This window comes from Notothenia rossii (genome assembly GCF_949606895.1).
Source record: "Notothenia rossii genome assembly, chromosome: 6".
Lineage (NCBI taxonomy): Eukaryota > Metazoa > Chordata > Actinopteri > Perciformes > Nototheniidae > Notothenia > Notothenia rossii.
In genome coordinates this window covers 47,030,464-47,052,214 of record NC_136909.1, presented here as the reverse complement: position 1 = coordinate 47,052,214, position 21,751 = coordinate 47,030,464, and the positions used below count along the sequence as shown (strand labels likewise).

Below are 21,751 nucleotides of genomic sequence, written 5' to 3'. Positions count from 1 at the left end.
TTGTTTGTATACTATGCTTCGCATAACTAACACCAGGGGGGTATACTACGAAGCTGGTTCTCTTTTTAGCAGGCGAGATCTCAATGGTAATTTATGCTGAGTGGCTAACCTGCGCATGAGGCGTCTATCGTTATTCCAACCCAGTTTAGATTTAACCACGCCCACTTCCGTATTACGCAAGGATCGACGTAGCTCTACGCGATAGCGTCATAGACGCGCGCGAAATCTGAATCTGACAAGCCGTCCTTCTTTGTCAATATGACTGACGAACGCTGAAAGCCATATCGAAGAGTCCTGAGATTGTATTACTGGTGTTTTATCATCTCAGCTGGTGTAAGTGCAGAATATTGAATATAACCTTGACTATTACTGTGTACTTCATTTATCTGACAGCATTATTTAATGATACTATTTTATATATATATATACACACATTTATTCATTTATAAACATATATATATATATATAAACACACACTTATATGTACATGTATTTATTCATTTATACACACAGATGTATTCATTCATTTATATACACACAGCATTATTTAATTATACTGTTTTATATATATATATACACACATTTATTCATTTATAAACATATATATATATAAACACACACTATTTGATATATATATATATATACACACATTTATTCATTTATAAACATATATATATACACACACACTATTTTATATATATATATACACACATTTATTCATTTATAAACATATATATATATATATAAACACACACTTATATGTACTCACACATGTATTTATTAATGAATACACACAGATGTATTCATTCATTTATATACACACAGCATTATTTAATGATACTGTTTTATATATATATATATATATATATATATATACACCCACATTTATTCATTTATAAACATATATATATATATAAACACACACTATTTTATATATATATATACACACATTTATTCATTTATAAACATATATATATAAACACACACTATTTTATATATATATATATATACACACACTATTTTATATATATATATATATATATATATATACACACATTTATTCATTTATAAACATATATATATATATATATATGAACACACACTTATAAGTACTCACACATGTATTTATTAATGTATACACACAGATGTATTCATTCATTTATACACACACACTCACATATATACACTTTATATTAATTCATTTGTACACACACACACATACATATATATATATATATAAACAAAACAACACAATATAATAAAAACAGTTGCAATAATAACATAATATGGTATGATCAATTCTACCCTTTTGTATTTGCTCCCATATTTCATTTAAAATATATTTTTCAAAATCAATATTGGTGGGGGCTCTTTTGCAAAGATAATCAATAACACCACCTGACAGTTGTTGCAGATTATACATACTTGTTACTTACACACATGTGCGATGGTCCCAAAAAAGCCAAAATCTGCACTGTAAAAAAATGTATACATTTATTAGGCACTGTGAATAAGAGACTGTGTAATAATCATGCCTTTAATTGGTGTATATCTCTCACCAGGTGAAGGCTGGGACATTGGGAGGGGTGAGGTAGGAACAGGGGACGGCTGAATGCTGAAGTCCCAGGATACAATCCCAAGTTGACTGCATGATCCACTTACCTGTTTGCATCAACTGCAGGAGGTCAAGCAGGGGTCATCTGATGTCCTTTAGGTTGGATCAACACCAGCCTCTGGAAAGATTTCATGACTGCAGAGGGCAGTGGACCTTTAGTCATTTAATACTGTGATGTAGGGTAATGGATTTGTATTAACAGGGAGGTTACATGGGATAAAACAGAGGGATGGGGGTGAAGAGGAGTCAGAGCGTGTAGAGGGGCACTGAGTGTCCTGCCTCTAAACAGAGGGATGTGGGTGATGTTTGCTAATGTATCCCTCTTATATCCATCAGGAATTAATATTAAATGATGAATGAACATTACCTCAGCACTGCATAAGTGTGTTCGTCAGTCATATTGACAAAGAAGCACTATTATATTGTATATTATGCAGCGTTTATAAGGACGGTATTTTGCTTGTCGGATTCAGATTTCGCGCGAAATTTCCTTGTCAGATTCAGATTTCGCGTGCGTCTATGACGCTATCGCGTAGAGCTACGTCGATCCTTGCGTAATGCGGAAGTGGTTAAATCTAAACTGGGTTGGAATAACGATAGACGCGCCCGGTTATGGCTAGAAAGGATCCGTCTAATGTAAATATGACGTCACGTTCTCGTTCTAACTCTCGTTGTAATCGGAGCGGCTCGGCTGTAATCGGAAAGGGTCGGGGTGGGCGGGACGCGGGAAGAGACGTCGTTCTAACTCTCGTTGTAATCAGAGCAGTGGTAACCACTCAAAGTCCTCAAGAGATAGGAAACGACAGCAGTGTGGGACCTTATTGCGGGAAATTACTGAGCACACATACCACCTACAGGATGAGACGTTCATGTGTACAGTGATATCAAGACTAAATTATCTTTTGGAGGACGTAAAGCAACACACCCCACATGACAGTCGTCTTCCTCTCACCTTCACGCCCCCCAAACACAAAAGGCAGAAGAGGACCATAACACCTCTCAGTACCAGCCATCGTAGACACCCTTTTTCAGGCCGGGTGGGTCATAAAGCTGAGGTCATGAGATCCAACTACAGAGTGGACAGCTTGAACAAGATTTTAAAAGCTAAGTCCCCAGAGTCTAATGCGGGAGGAGCAGGCAGGGGTACGAAGAGGAGGATAGATGCTTTAGGTAAGAACAAAGTATATTTACTTTTGCCATCTCCTCTATATTCACAAAACACAGCCAATCATCCATTCCAATCCTATGTGACATGGCACAGTTCATTTCACTCCAATAGAAATTGGTATAAAAGAGACCATTAGTCTTCTCATTGTGCGTATTGCTGTGGATAGGTGTTAACTATTGTTTTTGTATTGTATCATATCAAAAGTTGTTTTCATCCAAGGCACCACCGCCAGGTGAATGTTGGAAGCTTGGAGATGAATGGAGCTGTAAAGAGGTGGTAAGTAAAACAACGTTTTTAATCCATTGCATGTGATTGATGTAGTTATAAAAAGTATATCATAAGCTGTCATTACAGTCTAAATATCTAACAGCAAAAGGAGGAGAGTCTGAGGAGATGAGGAGAACAGAGGAGAGGAGAGGATACAGCAAAAGGAGGATAGTCTGAGGAGAAGATGAGGAGAGGAGAACAGAGGAAACAGGGAAAGCAGAGTAAAGAGCAGAGTTGAAAGAGAAGTTGAAAGCAGAGCAAACAGTAGCAGGAGAAGTAGAGCAAATGTAAAAGTAACTTTGAAAAGTATCAGCAAGAAGATCAGAGTTGCATAATGTTATTTTGTTTTATTCGTTATTGTTATATTAATGTTGTATGTTAATTTTTGTACATAGGATAATAAAGATGATCTTAACCTTGAACTCGATTCATGACCTCATTTCATTATTAAAACCTTAATATCAAATTACAGACTGGATTCAAATTAGGATCTCCAAATGTGTTGATGTAATGTTTGTGATAAACTGAAGGATAAAGTGTTCCTTTATGTGTTGAGAAAATTCCCCTCCCTCTTAAGCCAAGTAAGGTGTTTAAAAAGCCTCTTGGATCAGCTGGAAAATGCATCATCACAAAACTGAAAACAGCTGTTTCACTTTACTTTTGAAAGATACGACAGAGACAAAGCTACACATATATGATGATATTATAGAATATGATGCATTGCTGAAGATTAAACTACCCAACGGGATATAAAAGAGGTAAACACATCTACAGCAGTAACATGCAACATACATTTTATTGCACCAGGAGCTATCTTGGGACTTTTACTGCAACAACGTTGACTTGCCTGTGAATACAAAATAAACCATAGTGTTGCTGATCTACAGTGTTGTCATTCTTCTTTCAACAGCAAGACCGCTAACAAGTATTTACATACTTAATATAGTTTAGTTTCTCGTCATCCCAAACGTAAACATTCAGCCACGTGACTGCGCTTCCGAGCCGCTCCGATTACAACCGAGCCGCTCCGATTACAACGAGAGTTAGAACGAGAACGTGACGTCATATTTGCATTAGAGCACTGGTTCTCAACGGGGGCGGTACCGCCCCCCAGGGGGCGTTCAGAGAACATCGGGGGGCGCTGGAAGCAATATTTTTGAAAGGGGGGCGTTGAGGTGTTCTTGTGGGGCGTTCACGCATAATGTCTTTTTGTCATGAAAAACGCTGGCCACATTGTCTTTTCCTGTACAAAAAGCAGCTGTCAGCATCTTTTGTTGCTATAGGAAACCACAACTCTGCTTGCGATTGGTCAGCTGTCAGCAGTGTTATTACGGGTACGTTCGTAAATGCACGAACGGTCAGTCCGCTCGGACAACCCGTCTGTTCCGCCAGAGCACCCAGCTGTGAGCGCTCAGAGCGCAGCGCTCTGGACTGTGGAACGGGGACGCTCGGAGCGCTCAGAGCGAATTTACGAACGTACCCTACAAAAAGCAGCCGGGAGCGGACCGGAAGTCGTTGTAATTTTGGGATCGCGACAGACAGATTCAAACTAAGTGGTCAGTTTATGAAAATAATACCCGTTTCTATGTCTGCTACGATATGGAAGAGCTGGCTAGCCAGGCTGCTCCACACAGAGCTCTGTTTGTTCAAAATTACAACGACTTCCGGTCTGCTCCCGGCACGATGTCTTGTCATGTCACCAGCTAGCCCTCTAGCGTTTGCCGCCATATCGTGACACTACTCCCCCCCCCCCCCCCCCCCTAAATATTAGCATCATAAAACAAAAATCATATCACATCAGCAAAATGGCCGCGAAAAAGATAAAATGCAGACAGTACTCTATTGAATATCTTAGCTATGGCTTCATACCGTCTCCTACCAATGCACAACTCCCAATGTGTTTACTTTGCGAACATGTATTTTCCAATGAGGGAATGAAACCCTCACGTTTAAAGGAGCACCTTACCAAGATCCACCCGGATAAGGCAGATAAGGAGCGTCCGTTCTTCCAGGCCCTCAAAGAGAAACATGGTAGGAGCACCATCAGCAGTCTCTTCGCTAGGAAGACCACCCAGACTGACAGCGGGCTAATAGCGTCATATAACATCTCCTTGCTGATAGCCAAATCTGGGCAGCCGTCCACAATCGGAGAGAAGTTGGTACTCCCTGCCATCAAAGAGGTCATATCTACTGTGATGGAGCGTGATCCCACACACGTGCTGAAATCCATCCCACTCAGTAATGACACCGTAGCACGCAGGATTGATGAAATGGGCGCTGATACAGAGGAGCAGATGTGTGCCATCCTGCGGGAAACTCCATTCAGCCTTCAGCTGGATGAGACAACCACTTCTGACAACAATGTTCTGTTGATGGCCTATGTCCGCTATAGCACCTCCAACAGTCAGGAGATGGCTGAGGAATTTTTATTTTCCAAATATCTGGTCACAGACACCAAGGGCCAGACCATTTTTAATGCACTGGATGCTTATCTACAGGAGAAGTCAATCCCGATCAACAACATCCTCGCATGTGCTACTGACGGTGCCCCTTCCATGGTTGGCAGGTACCGTGGCTTCACCACTCTGCTGAAGGAGCAGGTCCCGCATGTCCTCACAGTCCACTGTGTCTTGCACCGCCACAACCTTGTGGCCAAATCTAAAAGTCCACCTCTCCACGAGTCTCTCAATGTTGCAGTAAAGGCAATAAACAAAATAAAAGCCCACGCCCTGAATAACAGATTGTTCCGACAGCTGTGTCAGGAAAATGATGAGACCTTTGAGCGTCTTCTTCTCCACACTGATGTCCGCTGGCTCTCAAAAGGAAACTGCCTTGCTTGTTTTTGTGAGCTGTTTGACAGCATCGTGGAGTTCCTGGAGGAGGTGAATGCAGCTCTCGGGGAACAGGTGTCATCCAGCCGCTGCGACATCATGTACCTCACAGACTTCTTTGGCAAAATGAATGAAGTCACGCTGAAGCTCCAAGGAAAAGGAGTTACTCTGATCCAGAGCAAGGCGGTCATCCACAGTCTCACCTCCAGGCTGGATCTATACCGGCAGAGCATAGGCAGAAGGCAGTTTGCTCATTTCCCGCTGTTGACCAAGGTGATCTAGCCTAGGCTACTAAATAATGATAATAATAAATAATACATGTAATAAATGTAGGCTACTCTATGCAACACTATATTTGTGTTCCTGGTTAGTATAAATAACTTATGTTCTGAATGTATTATGAGAATAAAAAAACATAAATTAGTAAACTAATTAGCAATAAAATAACCAGTTTAAAATCGGATGGTAACATTCTGCACCGATAACAATTTCCTGGTTATACTCATTGCAGGTGTCTGAGGCTCTTACCGATGAGCGCCTCCTCATTTACACAGACCACCTGAGGATGGTGAATGCCGACTTGAAGATCCGCTTCAGAGATCTTTTGGACCTCGATGTTCCCACCTGGGTGGTGCAGCCCTTTCAGGCGGACGTGGCGGAATGCGAGCCAGCAATACAGGAGCATCTCATCGACATCCAGAGTGACGATGAGGCCCAGGCTATTTTCCGCACCTCTGGCTGGGGCAACATGTGGCTCAAATACTCTCAGCGTTACCCGGCTCTCTGGGAGAAAGCGAGGCTGCTTCTTCTGGCTTTCCCAACCACATACCTCGTGGAGCAGGGATTCAGCCAGGTCCTCCACATGCAGTCCAAGTACCGCAATCGCTTGAACTTGACGGCCTCAGGTGCACTGCGACTGAAACTAAGTTCTCTGCAACCCGCAGTGAAGAAACTGGCGGAGAACCACCAAGCGCAGGGCTCAAACTAACCTTCCCCCCGCCGCAATTTGGCGAAAGGCAACACCTTTCCGACCTGTTAGTTCTGTAGGCCTAATGTACAGTTTTGTAGCCTACTATTTGTTCTGCACTGGACATGTGTGAAATTGCTGCTGTTCCGTAGCAGTCTGTTTGTATTCTCTGCTCTTGTCTGAGTTTGTTTAACACTCATAAATATCATTTTTATTCACATTCACATGGCTTTTTTGCTCTCTGGTAAACTAATGATAATGATATTCCAACTGCCCAGTTAAATCAAATCTATTATTTGGCATTCAGTGACATGCTTTTTAAATGATATAAAACAGAATATTAGTCAACATTAATATTCAGGGAAGAAAATAAGTCTACTTTTTTTTGATGGGGGGCGGTAAGAGACCTGGATAATGGACAGGGGGGCGCTGGCCTAAAAAAGATTGAGAACCCCTGCATTAGAGGGATCCTTTCTAGCCATAACCGACGCGCCCCGCGTCGGAGCAGGCTAAGAGCTCAACTCAGTGAAAGCACTGCCTGCTGACCAATCAGAGCTCAGTGTGCGGAGTTTAAAGCGATCAAGTTACATTACAGGAGAAAGGAAATACAGAAAAGCTGCCGTTGCAGGAAAGACGGCCGGCAAAAATCACCGACTGTGTGAACGTGAACATTAATAGGATCACCTCCAATCTTCAGAGCAATCTGACTAACATTAGCGTTAAGAAAGCTTACTTAAATATCTGCCACACCATAAGTAACCGGATCAGAGTAACATTAAGTTCAGTCCGCGGCATATCACATCATAATGTATCATATATTTCCTTATCTGAGTCAGCTGAGCCGTATCTGGCCGTGCAACACTCACAGTGTCACATAATAGGCTACTGTATGCAGAAGTATTATTTCAAGCAACACATTAACGAAACACTCGAGACAAATGTAATTAAAGTCAGATCCACTCGTGTCTTAGCCGGGCAGTGATATCATACATTTTGACTTTTCATTCAGGAAGTATGACGCTGCGTATACGTATAGTATATATATATATATATATATATATATATATATATATATATATATATAGTATGTATGTATAGTATGTAGGCCTATACAGTGCAGACGTCGATGTGTCCCATTATCATTCATATCATATCACATCATAATGTATATATTTCCTTATCTGAGTCAGCCGAGCCGTATCTGGCCGTGCAACACTCACAGTGTCACATAGCCTACTGTATGCAGAAGTATTATTTTAAGCAACACATTAAGTTGACGAAACACTCGAGACAAATGTAATTAAAGTCAGATCGTGTCTTAGACGGGGCAGTGATATCATAAACCTGTTAATGTACGCATTCAAATACTTTTTCTTTTACCAGCTGTATTCACCTTGCAGGTGCAGCTATGTGGCTTTTATCCTGGATACAGTGTTTAAGTCATGGATGTTTAAAGTTTAACTTCTTCATATGTCTAATATTATAGTTGACTTTTCATTCAGGACGTATGACGCTGCGCTGTCAGTACGCTTGTACATGTTTGTGATTGGTCGAATGCTCCAAATAACACCCCTTTCATTTGAACGCGCACCTAACTAGATAGGGCACGGCTGGCTTGAGCGATCCACTTGATAACCCGCGTCGTAGTACCGTTTAGTGAGAGTGCGTATGTTTGGGATTAGGCCAACTGGCTAACTCAAACATATCCAGGTTAGGTTGAACCAGCTTCGTAGTACAGGCCTCTGATGTCCCCTACAAAGGACACACAATAAAACAAAAACTAAAATATATATTTTTAGTTTGTGTTAGTCATTATGTTAATACTACCCTAAAGACTTGTGTGATTTGAAGAAAAAAAGACATTTGAAACCTTTTTCTTTCTGGGTCTCAGGAGGATAATAATTATATATTTGTATTAGGATTAGTAGTGGAATTTTTGTAATAATATGCTCATTACTCATTGGACTTTTTGGGGGTATTGTTTTGGAAAAGTAAAAAAGAGTGAGCGCCGACAACAGTAAAACACAAAGTAAAATGACTTATCATGCAGGAGGGCCCATTTCAGAATAATATCCATGTCCATGTCCATATCTATTATTGAGGCATTCTCTCGTTCAGCAGTGCATTGTTGCAGTAGGTAAGGGTCATTACTGTATATACTACTGTGTGGTTTCATCTACTAATAATACATCATCATTTATTAGTGGAGTATATCTATTTAATATGAATCTGCAAAGTAACCTCATCTCTCAGATAAATACAGTGGAGTTGAGTATAAAAGGAATATTTTTTAAATGCAGTGTAGACGAAGTATAAAGTAAATGCACATTAAAAGTTGAACAGTACAAGTACTGTACATTGTAGGCTACTAGCCACAGTCGATCACTGGAAATCATTGAGACAGATATATGTTCTGCTCATAAGAATATTTTATAATGGCAATGGAAACAATAGGCTGTACATTTCTATATTTATCTGCTAGTTGATTGCACACATCAGTCCCAGCATACATGTATCAGCAGAATGAAAGACATTGGCATTAATATTCATTGACTTTGACAGGACATTCTGCTTTGTAAGCTCTAAGGAAAGTCTATTGTTAGCTGAGACAGGAAGCAGTGGGCTGCTGACCGTCGTTGTGTGGAAAAACAACCCAGCTGAGGGTCCTACACCCCTGAACAGTTTTAAAGAGCAGGATTATTGGATAGATAACATAATAATGTAACCTTAAAACGTCTTAAACACATCTTACTTAATGAACCCTTACACTTTCGGAACTAACCTGTGAAGTATTACATTCACACAGAGGTTACATCCTGTGATCATATTGTGAGCAGATTGAGGAGTGCTGTGGGAACGGCTCAACAGGTCCACAGAGGGAAGGTGAAGTGAAGGCCCCTCTTATAAAGAGTTCATTCATCAAATCTGACCTATATCAAATCTTTATTGGGGGAATCAAAGTATTATGATATGTCCTGTAATGTTGCTGAAATTTGCTTTAGCTCATTTTTTGGTTCTTTGAACTACAGACTTAAATTGTCTTTGCTCTACGATCAATATGAGTCCTTCTGAAGATTTATTCCATTCCATTTTATGATGAAACGTTTTTTCAAGTTTATATCAATAATGTTTCTACCTATGCAATACAAAAAAGTGCCCTAAAAGTATTGATTGATTGATTTGATATAAAGTTGGTGATCATTTGATGAACTTTTCATAAGAGATATATGCACCATAATATCATCTTAAAAATAGCTTGACAAAGAAGCTCAGGATGTATAAAGCCATGTAAGTCAAAGACGTTGTAGGGTGAGACGGACCCTGCAGTGTTTTCTGCCAGCAGTTAGTTGTGTGACACAGACCTGAAGAAGAAAGAACATAAATTACAGAGCGGAATGATTTACAATAAGATGGACCTTTATTCATAAAAAGGGGAAATGCTGTTCATCATTTTCAATACAAAGAAGGAAAAAAAGCAAATATAAAGTAAACAATACCAATAAGGTGCATAACTTTGGAATATGCAATGCTAAAAACCAAAGTGGATCAGCTTACTAGTACTAAGTACCATCTTATCTTATCTTATCTTATGGGCCTGTTGTGTTGCAAATATTTGACGTATGTCAAGGAGTGAACTCTGAGGCATGAACTCAATTGCACGACTCAAAACTCAGACTCTGATAGTGTTTCAAAAATAAAGACTTTACTGGGATTTGCACAGTAATGAAAACAAGGAAAACAAAACACTCTTTCGAGGAAAACAAGAACAGTGATCAATAACATAGATCCGTGAGAAGTCCGTGAGGTAAGCAGGAACGTGGGTCATAGAGAGACAATGAACTGACAATGAACAGGAGGGAGCTAACACCATATATACACAGGTAAAGGGGACACAGGTGGAAACAATCAGGGCGGGGAAAATAATCAAGGACGCAGGAGACAGAAGGGGGCGGGGAGCGTGGAGGCCTGAAATGAGATGGAGAATTCATTAAGGGAATAAACATAAAGCACAAGACAAAGGGACATGACAAAACTAACATAAAGAATAAACTTTCACTATAAGTTTCTTAGACATGACAGTACTCCCCTTCTAGGGACGGCTCCTGACGGCCCAGGCTCCTCTGAGTTGAGGCGGTCAAAATTCTCAATGAGGCTTTTATCTACGATGAAGCGGGAAGGAATCCATGCCCGCTCCTCAGGACCATAACCCTTCCAGTCAACCAGTAGCTGTCGCCCTCTACCCCTTTTCCGACTAGCCAATAGTGTCTTAACTGTGTAAACCGGACCTCCATCGATCATCCGGGGGGGCGGGGGGGGTTTGGCGGTGAGAACCATAGCGCTCTCCTTCAATGGTTTTAGTTTCCCTACATGGAAGGTGGGATGTACCTTCATGGCCCTGGGAAGCCGTAGTCTCACTGAAACTGGGTTGATGACCTTGGTGATGGAAAACGGACCCACAAACCGGGGAGCCAATTTACGGGAGAATACGTGGATGGGAAGGTCTCGTGTAGAAAGCCAGACTTTTTGGCCTGGCTGGTATACAGGGGCTGGTTGGCATTTTCGGTCTGCTGCTCTTTTAACCAGTTGTGAATTCCTGCAGAGGATCTTCCTAGCCACAGCCAACAGGCGCCGACAACGCCTGACTAGAGCGTGGGCAGACAGGACCGTGACCTCTCTCTCCGTGGCTGGGAACAGTGGCGGCTGGTAGCCATAAACACAGTGAAACGGGGACAGGCCCGTGGCAGAAGTAGAGAGGATGTTGTGCGCATACTCAACCCAGGTGAGGTGCTCGCTCCAGGAGGATGGATTCTGGGACACCAGGCAGCGCAGGCAGGTCTCCAGTTCTTGATTTAGGCGCTCTGTCTGGCCGTTAGACTCCGGATGGTATCCAGACGAGAGACTGACCGTGGCACCGATGAGGCTGCAGAACTCCTTCCAGAAGCGTGACACAAACTGGGAGCCCCGGTCGGAGACAATATCCTTTGGGAAACCATGAAGCCGAAACACATTCTGTATCATGACCTCAGCCGTTTCCTTAGCTCAGGGCATCTTGGGCAGAGCAATGAAATGTGTCATTTTAGAAAACCGGTCTACTACTGTGAGAACTGTGGTTTTACCTCTAGAGAGGGGCAGGCCAGTGACGAAGTCCATGGAGATCTCTGACCAGGGTCTGTTGGGAATAGGGAGTGGTTGTAATAGTTATATTCGCGCCCTGGAAGAGGTCTTGTTTCGAGCTCAGACAGGGCACGCCTCCACATACTCCTTCACCTCCTTCTCCATGGATGTCCACCAGAAACGTTGTTTTATTTTTAATTTTTTATAAATCTTTTTATTGGTTTCCGCACAGATATCAAACAGACATTTGCAAAAAATTATATGTAAAGTACTGTGTTTTCTTCGTACAGTGACATATAAACACAAACCCCTTTACCCCGCACTCTCATTCACACACATCTACAAGGGGGGGGGGGACAAGGAAATAAAAACAAAAATAAATAAAGGATGAATATTAAATAGTATTGCAAAGAAAAAGGGGGGGAGGGGGGGGGATGCTCTGCTGAGAATTAAGTTTTGGGTTCTTCATCAATAGTAAGGGTGTCAATGTGGTCCAGAAAAGGCTGCCAGGTATTATGAAACGTCGTCAGGGAGCCCCTAAGGGAGAACCTAATCCTCTCAAGCCTGACGCAACTCAGGATTTCGTGAATCCATCTATTATGGGTGGGAGGGGAGAAATGTATCCATTTAAGGAGAATAAGCCTCCTGGCAAGCAGAGTGGTAAATGCGATAACTCGTTGTGTGGTAATGGGTCCATTGGGCATCAGAGGAATTCCGAAAAGGGCAGTGAGGGGGCTAGGATCCACTGTCTCACCCAAGACCTCCCTAAGTGAGTCAAATATTGCAGACCAGAACTCTGATAGTTTAGGGCATGACCAAAACATGTGCATGTAGTCAGCCGGAGATTGTTTACATCTGTTACATTTGTCACACCTGTCAGGGTATATCCTGGCCAGTTTAGCGTTTGTGTAGTACTCTGTGCAGAATCTTGCACTGCAGTAAACTATGCCTTGCACATATGGAAGAGGAGTGTACCAGGTTTAATATACTGTACTTCCCCACTGATCATCTGACATGTTAATCCCAAGGTCCTGGTCCTATACAACTCTAAGGGAATTTAAGCAAGTAGGATTTATCTTAAAAATGTTATTATATATAATGGAGGTGAACTTCTTTGAATCGGTCTTAAGTGATAGGAAAGAATCAATTATCGAATCAGGAGGCCGACCTGGAAATTGGGGGTATTTCTGATGTGCCTGATCTGAAAGAATCGGAACAAGTGAGAACTTGGAAGGTCAAATTTGTTAGCTAAATCTGCAAACGAAGAGAAAACACCACCAGCATACAGGTCATTAATAGACCGCAGGCCTTTGTCTGACCAAGTCCGGAAGACAGGATCCGAGCACGACGGGAGGAAAAGGTGATTGCGATAGACCGGGGCTAGACCTGATGACGTCTGTAAGCCAAACTGCTTCCTAAACTGACCCCAGATCTTTAAAGTGTTAGTTACAATCGGATTGTGAGCAACTTGTTTAACTGGAAAGGGCAATTGAGAACATACCACCGACCAAAGTGGGAGAACCGAAGAGGAAGCCTCCATCTGAGCCCATCGAGGGTGTTCGCCCTGTGCCAAATTAGTTTTCCAAAAAAGAAGCTTATTAATATTACATGCCCAATAATAATGGTGGAGATTAGGCAGCGCCAGGCCACCTTCAGACTTGGGGAGTTGAAGAACTACTCTTCTAATACGAGCCCTCTTGTTGCACCATAAAAAAGAATTAATCTGCTGGTCGAGTGCTGAGGAAAAGGATTTATTAATAAATATTGGAATGTGTTGGAAGGAATATAAGAATCGAGGTAGCACCACCATTTTTATCAAATGAATATGTCCCATTAAGGAGAAAGGCAAGGAGGACCATCTAGCTAAGTCTGCTTTAAAGCGCTCTACTAATGGACTAAGGTTCTTGGCAAAAAGCTCCGTAAACGATTTAGTGATATGGATACCCAGGTATTTGAATCCCTCTGACACCTTCTTAAAAGGAAAGAGAGCTTGGGGAAGTTTTTCAGCGAGGGTGTTAACAGGGAAATATTCGCTTTTCTGGAGATTGAGTTTGTAGCCAGATAGCTTCTGAAATTGCTCTAAAATGCTTAGAATTATAGGAAGGGAGGACGATGGGCTGGAAATGTACAGTAAAAGGTCATCTGCATACAGAGAGAGCTTATGCAAAAAACCGAAGCGCGTGATGCCCTTAAATCCTTCCTCACTACGAAGCCATAAGGCTAGAGGCTCGACGGCGAGCGCAAATAATGACGGAGATAGAGGGCAACCCTGCCTATTTCCGCGAGAACAGACCAGATTTAACACCGTTGACGTTAACTGAAGCTACCGGAGATGTATAGAGGAGTTGAATCCATGAGACAAAGTCCCTGCTGAAACCAAATTTGTTAAGTACATAGAACAAATATCCCCACTCTACTCTATCGAATGCCTTTTCCGCATCCAAAGAGAGAACTACTTCAGGGGTACTAGTAGAGGGAGAATAAATAATGTTAAACAACCTCCTGGTATTAAAAAATGACTGTCGTCCTGAGATAAAGCCTGTCTGGTCGGGGTCGATCAGGCCCGGCATCACCCTCTGGAGACGGCTAGAAAGAACCTTAGCCATGATCTTAAAGTCTACGTTTAATAGGGATATCGGCCTGTAACTGCCACACAAGAGGGGGTCCTTATCTTTCTTTAAAAAAAGAGTTATTGATGCCTCAGACAAAGTAGGCGGTAACTGGCCTTTCAGAAAGGCATCATTGAATACTCTCACCAGGATCGGGGCAAGTACAGAACAAAAAGTTTTAAAAAACTCTGTGGAGTAGCCATCAGGACCAGGCGATTTACCGCTCTGTAAAGATTTGATAGCCTCTGTTACTTCAGAGACGGTTAACTGAGCTCCCAGATCACCAAAACCTCTTCCATCAACTTGGGGATAAGCTAAAGTGTCAAAGGGGTTAGGGATGTCCCAATCCTGTGGAGAAGATTCTGAGGTGTATAATTCAGAATAGTAGTCTGAGAAGATATTACTGATTTCAGCAGGGTCTGTTGTAATATCACCTGTTGGCGACTTCACTCTAGGGATCAGCCTGGAGGCACCGGCCACTCGAGATTGATATGCAAGCAGTTTGCCTGCCTTATCTCCCTGCTCAAAAAATGGTTGCCTGGTTTGCAGAAGTTGCCTCTCGATCTTACCAGTTGATAACAGATCATATTGAGATTGAAGCTGGAGCCGTTTTTTATACAAAATAGAGGTGTGATTAACCGAGTATTGGCTGTCTAAATTTTGGATATCAACTGAAATTTCTGTCAATTTGGATTGTTCCGATTTCCTGAAATGTGAGACAAAAGAAATGATCTGCCCACGATAAGCCTTAAAGGACTACCAGGTAGCTACCAATATTCGGAGTGTCGTTTATCTAAAAAGAAAAATTTGATTTGTGTTGCCAGAAAAGCCTTAAATTTGGGTTCGGACAGCAACTGAGGGCTAAATCTCCAGAATCTAGAGGGTGGTCTACCATGGGGAAAATTGATTTCTACAGAAGTGGGTGCATGGTCGGAGATAACTATGCTATGGTATTCACAGGAAAGAACGTTATGTAATAGTTTATCGTCAATTAAGAAGAAGTCTATCCGTGAGTAAGTGTGGTGGACATGTGAAAAGAAAGAGAAAACTTTACTGGAGGGAAACTTGGTCCTCCACGGGTCCCTCAATCCCAGCTGGTCGGCGTGACATTTTAGGACTTTGGTCGATTTAGATAGAGTAGACTGCTTAGTGGACGATCTATCAAGCTCTATATCCTGGACCAGGTTAAAGTCACCTCCAATTATAATTTGATGCTCATTGAGATTAGGTATAGAAGTAAAGAATTTGGATATGAATTTGTCGTCGTCCCAATTCGGAGCATATAGCGAGGCCAGGACCACAGGAGTATTCTGTAATTTGCCAGATACTATAACGTACCGGCCGTTCGAATCAGATATAGTAGTGTTTAGGTCAAAGGCAATATCCCTGTGTATAATAATAGCTGCCCCTCTAGCCCTCTCGGAAAACCTCGAATGAAACAAGTGACCCATCCATGGCCTTTTGACACGAGACATTTCCGCCGTACGGAGGTGTGTCTCTTGTAAGAAGCAGATGTCTCCTCTAAGGTGTTGCAAATGTGAAATTACCTTGTTGGCTTTAGTGATATTGTTCAGCCCTTTAACGTTCCAGGAAAAAAACCGGATATTTCTACCACTCACTGACATAGAGAGGCGAAGTCCCTCCCCTTCCGGGAGCCTCCATGGGACCCCGGAAGCGGAAAATTATACATTGAAGTCAATGGAGAGAGAAAAGTTATCTTTTGATTCCGTTTGAATTGTGCCACGAATGACACATATGATGTTTGTCAATCTTAAACAATCATTTCCATGCAAAAAAAGTCACAGTTTGTCGTAAAAATGCTGAAATATAAGACTATGAATAATACGCAACTAGAAAGACTACAAATCCCAAATGCATTCTGGGTCGCGTAAGTGATGTCATAGGCGATAATGCTCCAAGACTGGTTGTGACTCTCAAAGCAAAGAGGAAGAAGAAGACTGATTTATTCCCTCCAATAAATATAAGAGATTGCTCCAATAAATTCACTTTTACAAGATGCCTGTGTGCTTTGTACGAGGTTGTAATCACAAAAGAGATCATACCACTTGCTTGTTCTATCGCTTCCCGTCTGATGAAAGGACCAGGAGTCGTCGGACCAAACATATCAGGTAATATACATGTTTTGCATGGAACATAGTCAAGTTAGCTACCTAGCTAGTAGCGAGCATGTTAGTTAGCATTATATTACATTACTTAGCCTTGTCATTTGTATTAGCCTTAACATGAAGTAAACCAAAATGTTAAACAGTAAGAGTAGTCATGATGGTAAGTATTTTGTGAAACATTTGAAGAGTAGCCTATCGCCCCTTCCACCAGGTGCTAAGGGGGCGGGAGGTAGGCTAACGCCACATTAGTATCAGCGATCTTTTCTACTTAATGCTATCTGCACAAATGGTTAACATTGACCATTAAAAGATCAGGCAGTTCAGGGAGAGTCGAAGGAAGGAAGGCAGGCAGCTTTGCATGACATTCTTCTGGACGTGTTTCATTGTGATGATAGTGAGAGTGAGTCAATCTGTTTGTTGGAAAGACAGTAGTTGAGTGATTACTGAGAGAAAATTATTAAAAGAGATAATTATTCAGTGTTGTTACTTTAAAGTGTTGTTACTGAACTTTTTCTCTTTTATTTTCTTTACCTCACCTGTAACTGCTGAGACCCTGAGGAACATGCACACTGGACTGACCTGCTCTAGCAACCTGATTTCCACTGTACGTAATAGTATTTGGTTATGGTATATTATTTATATACATCAAAGGCACAATGCACCCCTCAGAGACACACATGTATTGAGTGGGATATTTTGCATTGGTCATGTGAAATCATCTTTACATACTAGAAAACTGTAGGAGCGGCAACTTGTTTTGAAATTGAATTTTTAATATCCGATAATAAAGTTGATCTGTTTTCTTTATTCTTCTCTCTCCCCAGCTCCATCCATCACCATTCTCTGTTCCTGCAGGTCCTGCTTGCTAATCAATATTCATATTTTTTTACACAATTACAAATAAAGTCAATGTATTGTATGACATGAAGTTGTGCTTCATTCTGAGTCAATAATAAATTCATTCTGCCTTCAGCTGCAAAATTATTGTGGACTGCACCGACATCCATGTAGCTGCCCCCCCCCCCAGTAAGATGAACCAAGCAAAGTTGACATACTCAACATACAGCTGTACTCTTAAGTTTACATGAAGAATTTGTGAAATATTGGTAATAACAGGTTCAAATGATTATTAGTAATTAATTATATAATTTTCTCATCGTAGATGAGCAGACAGGGAGCAGATGAGAAAAGCAGAATATGCAGCTGCCATTTTCCACATGGAAAAGAGAACGGGCCAAGTGTATTTGAGTGGACAAAAGAGAAATCCCAAATACGAAAAATAAAATTATACAATTTACAGATATGTATACAAATAAATATATATCCTATATACACCATCATGTATAATGATGGTGTATGATGTATAAGGAAGTGTGGTAGATAACAAGTAAATATAGAGTTACATACAGATCCATGTTACAGCAAGAGATGGAATAACTAAGAAGCACACAGTATAATAATAATAATTACACGCAACAATTAAATAACTGCTCAGCATCTCCACCACAATCCCAATCTGCTGTGTCCTGTTTTCCTTCCCTCTGCATAACACCCCATCACACATACGAAACACAACGCAGAGTCCGAGGGTGTTAAGAGTATGTTTATTTAAATGTCCTCCTCTCTACTGGCCAACACAGGGAGCATATGCTGGGTGTAGAATTGTTCCAGGAGGAGGAGATTTCCATGCCATGCAGGGTCTTTGGGGATGGGGATGATGATCCCCTCCTTCGTGGTCCACAGTAGCAGAGACTCCGGTCTGTGATGTGCAGCTGTTATATAATATACAATACATTTTTTTGAAAAACATTTGATCAAAAAATAAGGATTTGGTCAGGATCTAGAGTCAGTGTGTAGTTTATTAATTAATCAATGCTCTCTACATTAGGAAAACACATACCAGTGTACCAGAGGGAGTCACACACAGCTGTGCCTAGATAACCAAACAAATTGACAACAGGGATGCAAACTCATCAGGTATGAAAAAGGTGACAAGGATCCGAGCCCCCTGACCCCACAGAATATCGGCTTTAAAATGAGGAATAACAGAGGATTTTAGCAGTCAGAATAACTAAAGCAGCAGTGTTAATATTAACAGAAACGCCATAGAGTCACATCTAATAGAAATATATAAAAAGCATTTATTTTAATTGTGTAGCAGTCAGTTTATAATTTTGGCAGCACTGTTGAGCATTTTGAAAATGTATTTTCATGCCTCTGTGCAAGGCTTAGTCTTTCTATCTTGATAGCCACTGGTGTAAAGTAACTAAGTTCATAAACTCAACAAGTACTATACTTGGGCACAATTTTGAGATACTTGTAATTACTTAAGTATTTCAATGTTTTGCTACTTTGTACTTCTACTCCACTACAGTTCAGAGGTAAATGGTGTACTTTTACTCCACTAAATGTATGTAATACCTTTAGTTACTTTACAGATGTGGATGAATGATGTGAAATATAATCAAGTGTTAAATCAGACTTTAGTTCCACCTGGAGTAAATCCACAAGCTACCCTGCACGTATACAAAGTCATTCAAACTAGCTGCACCTTTAACAGCTTTGATAACACTTTAATGATCAGTCATTATAAAACATATCATATTATTCTGAAATGGACCAATCTGCAAAATGACTACTTTTACTGTCGCTACTTTCACTATATTTTGATAATAATACTTTTCTACTTTTACTTGAGGAACATTTGGAATGCAGGACTTTTACTGTAACAGAGTATTCCTACACTCTGGTACTTCTACTTTTACTCAAGTACAAGAACTGAGTACTTCTACTTTTAATCAATTACAAGATATATACTTATACCACCTCTGTTTATAGCCTATGAAAAAAACGATTAGAAAACGAAGGCTAAAGCTAACGTTAGCAGATAGTGACAATGTATGCTAGTTGGCTAGCTCAACGATAATATTGCGACGGGAAAAAAAAACTTTTCAGTGCACATCACGCTCTGCCGCTCCGACAGGGAGCTCTACTGTGAACACCTGAACGGCCCGTTCTAACAGCTGTTCACCAGCGGTCCAGTCTGTGCCACAGTGACTCCGGACGCACAGTTAATATTAACGAACGCACCGTAGGTAATGTAGCTGCTGAAGCTAGACCATCATCGCCGAGCAGCAGAGGCTTATTATACATCATGAGCAGAGCCGACAGGCAGGAAGACTCGAGCACACAGCTCGCGTTTCATTATAATATATATAAAAAAAAGCTCGCGGCCGCACATTAATCCGGGTCCCAGACCCCCTCCCATACCCCAAAAATATTTTTATTGCAGATCTACAGGAATCACAAAAACGACCTATTTTGGATTCAAAACGGAGAATTTCGCCGAAATGTGACAAGTTTGCATCCCTGGACAAGATAACCAAAATCCTTGAATCTACACACAGCAAATAAACTCAAATAACACAACGAGATGTAAAAAGGAGATCACACATATCGTCGATATAGAACTGGCCGCTTCAATCTGAAGAGCAACTAAAACAAAACACGGGAGTGTATCTTGTTCTTGTGAACACTAATGTTATCCACAGACACCACAAAGTTCTTAAGGAGAAAACTAGTTGCTAAAACAAAACACGTTAGTGTACCTTGTTAGCTAGCTGACATTAACCTTAAACATTGCACTCATATTACTCACTGAAACCTTGTAAAGCCGGTCCCGCATGCTGGCTCTTACAGAACCGCTCCCTTTCGTGTATGTACAGCTCTCAACATGCCCAGACTTGTAGTGATTTTCACCTCGTTTTATACTTTTTCGCCTCATAGAGAGGCGAAGTCCCGCCCATCTACTTCCGACCCATGGGACCCCGGAAGCGGAAAATTATACATTGACGTCAATGGAGAGAGAAAAGTCATCTTTCGATCCCGTTTGAATTGTGCCACGAATGACACATATGATGTTTGTCAAATTAAAAGAACATTTTGCAAGTCAAAAAAATAAAAATGTGTCGTAAAACTGTGAAGTTACAATTTTTTTTGTGTGAAACCGCTCAGTGAACTACAGGTCTCTGGTCTCGCACAATACGCGTCACCATCACAAAGATGGCTGTCACGTTAGTAAATTTCACCTGTTTCTTTCAGAATGAGGCGAAAAAGTATAAAACGAGGTGAAAATCACTACAAGTCTGGGCATGTTGAGAGCTGTACATACACGAAAGGGAGCGGTTCTGTAAGAGCCAGCATGCGGGACCGGCTTTACAAGGTTTCAGTGAGTAATATGAGTGCAATGTTTAAGGTTAATGTCAGCTAGCTAACAAGGTACACTAACGTGTTTTGTTTTAGAAACTAGTTTTCTCCTTAAGAACTTTGTGGTGTCTGTGTATGCTGTGGATAACATTAGTGTTCACAAGAACAAGATACACTCCCGTGTTTTGTTTTAGTTGCTCTTCAGATTGAAGCGGCCAGTTCTATATCGACTATATGTGTGATCTCCTTTTTACATCTCGTTGTGTCATTTGAGTTTATTTGCTGTGTGTAGATTCAAGGATTTTGGTTATCTTGTCCAGGGATGCAAACTTGTCACCTTTCGGCGAAATTCTCCGTTTTGAATCCAAAATAGGTCGTTTTTGTGATTCCTGTAGATCTGCAATAAAAATATTTTTTGGGTATGGGAGGGGGTCTGGGACCCGGATTAATGTGCGGCCGCGAGCTTTTTTTATATATATTATAATGAAGCGCGAGCTGTGTGCTCGAGTCTTCCTGCCTGCGGCTCTGCTCATGATGTATAATAAGCCTCTGCTGCTCGGCGATGATGGTCTAGCTTCAGCAGCTACATTACCTACGGTGCGTTCGTTAATATTAACTGTGCGTCCGGAGTCCCTGTGGCACAGACTGGACCGCTGGTGAACAGCTGTTAGAACGGGCCGTTCAGGTGTTCACAATAGAGCTCCCTGTCGGAGCGGCAGAGCGTGATGTGCAATGAAAAGTTTTTTTTTCCCGTCGCAATATTATCGTTGAGCTAGCTAACTAGCATACATTGTCACTATCTGCTAACGTTAGCTTTAGCCTTCGTTTTCTAATCGTTTTTTTCATA

At 41.2% G+C, this 21,751-nt stretch overlaps 2 protein-coding genes across 2 annotated transcripts in view; one reads left to right on the top strand and one right to left on the bottom strand.

Annotated features, from left to right (window-relative positions):
* The window catches only part of LOC307043614 (uncharacterized protein), a 307,614-nt gene that overhangs the window by 38,109 nt on the left and 247,754 nt on the right, over positions 1-21,751 (bottom strand). The gene's annotated exons all lie outside the window — the stretch shown is intronic.
* LOC307044603 (zinc finger BED domain-containing protein 5-like) lies at positions 6,008-6,869 on the top strand (the record flags this gene model as incomplete). The annotated part of the gene is made up of 2 exons (XM_079689914.1): positions 6,008-6,154; positions 6,393-6,869. 2 exons carry the CDS (start codon positions 6,008-6,010, stop codon positions 6,867-6,869), a joined length of 624 nt encoding a protein of 207 aa, XP_079546040.1.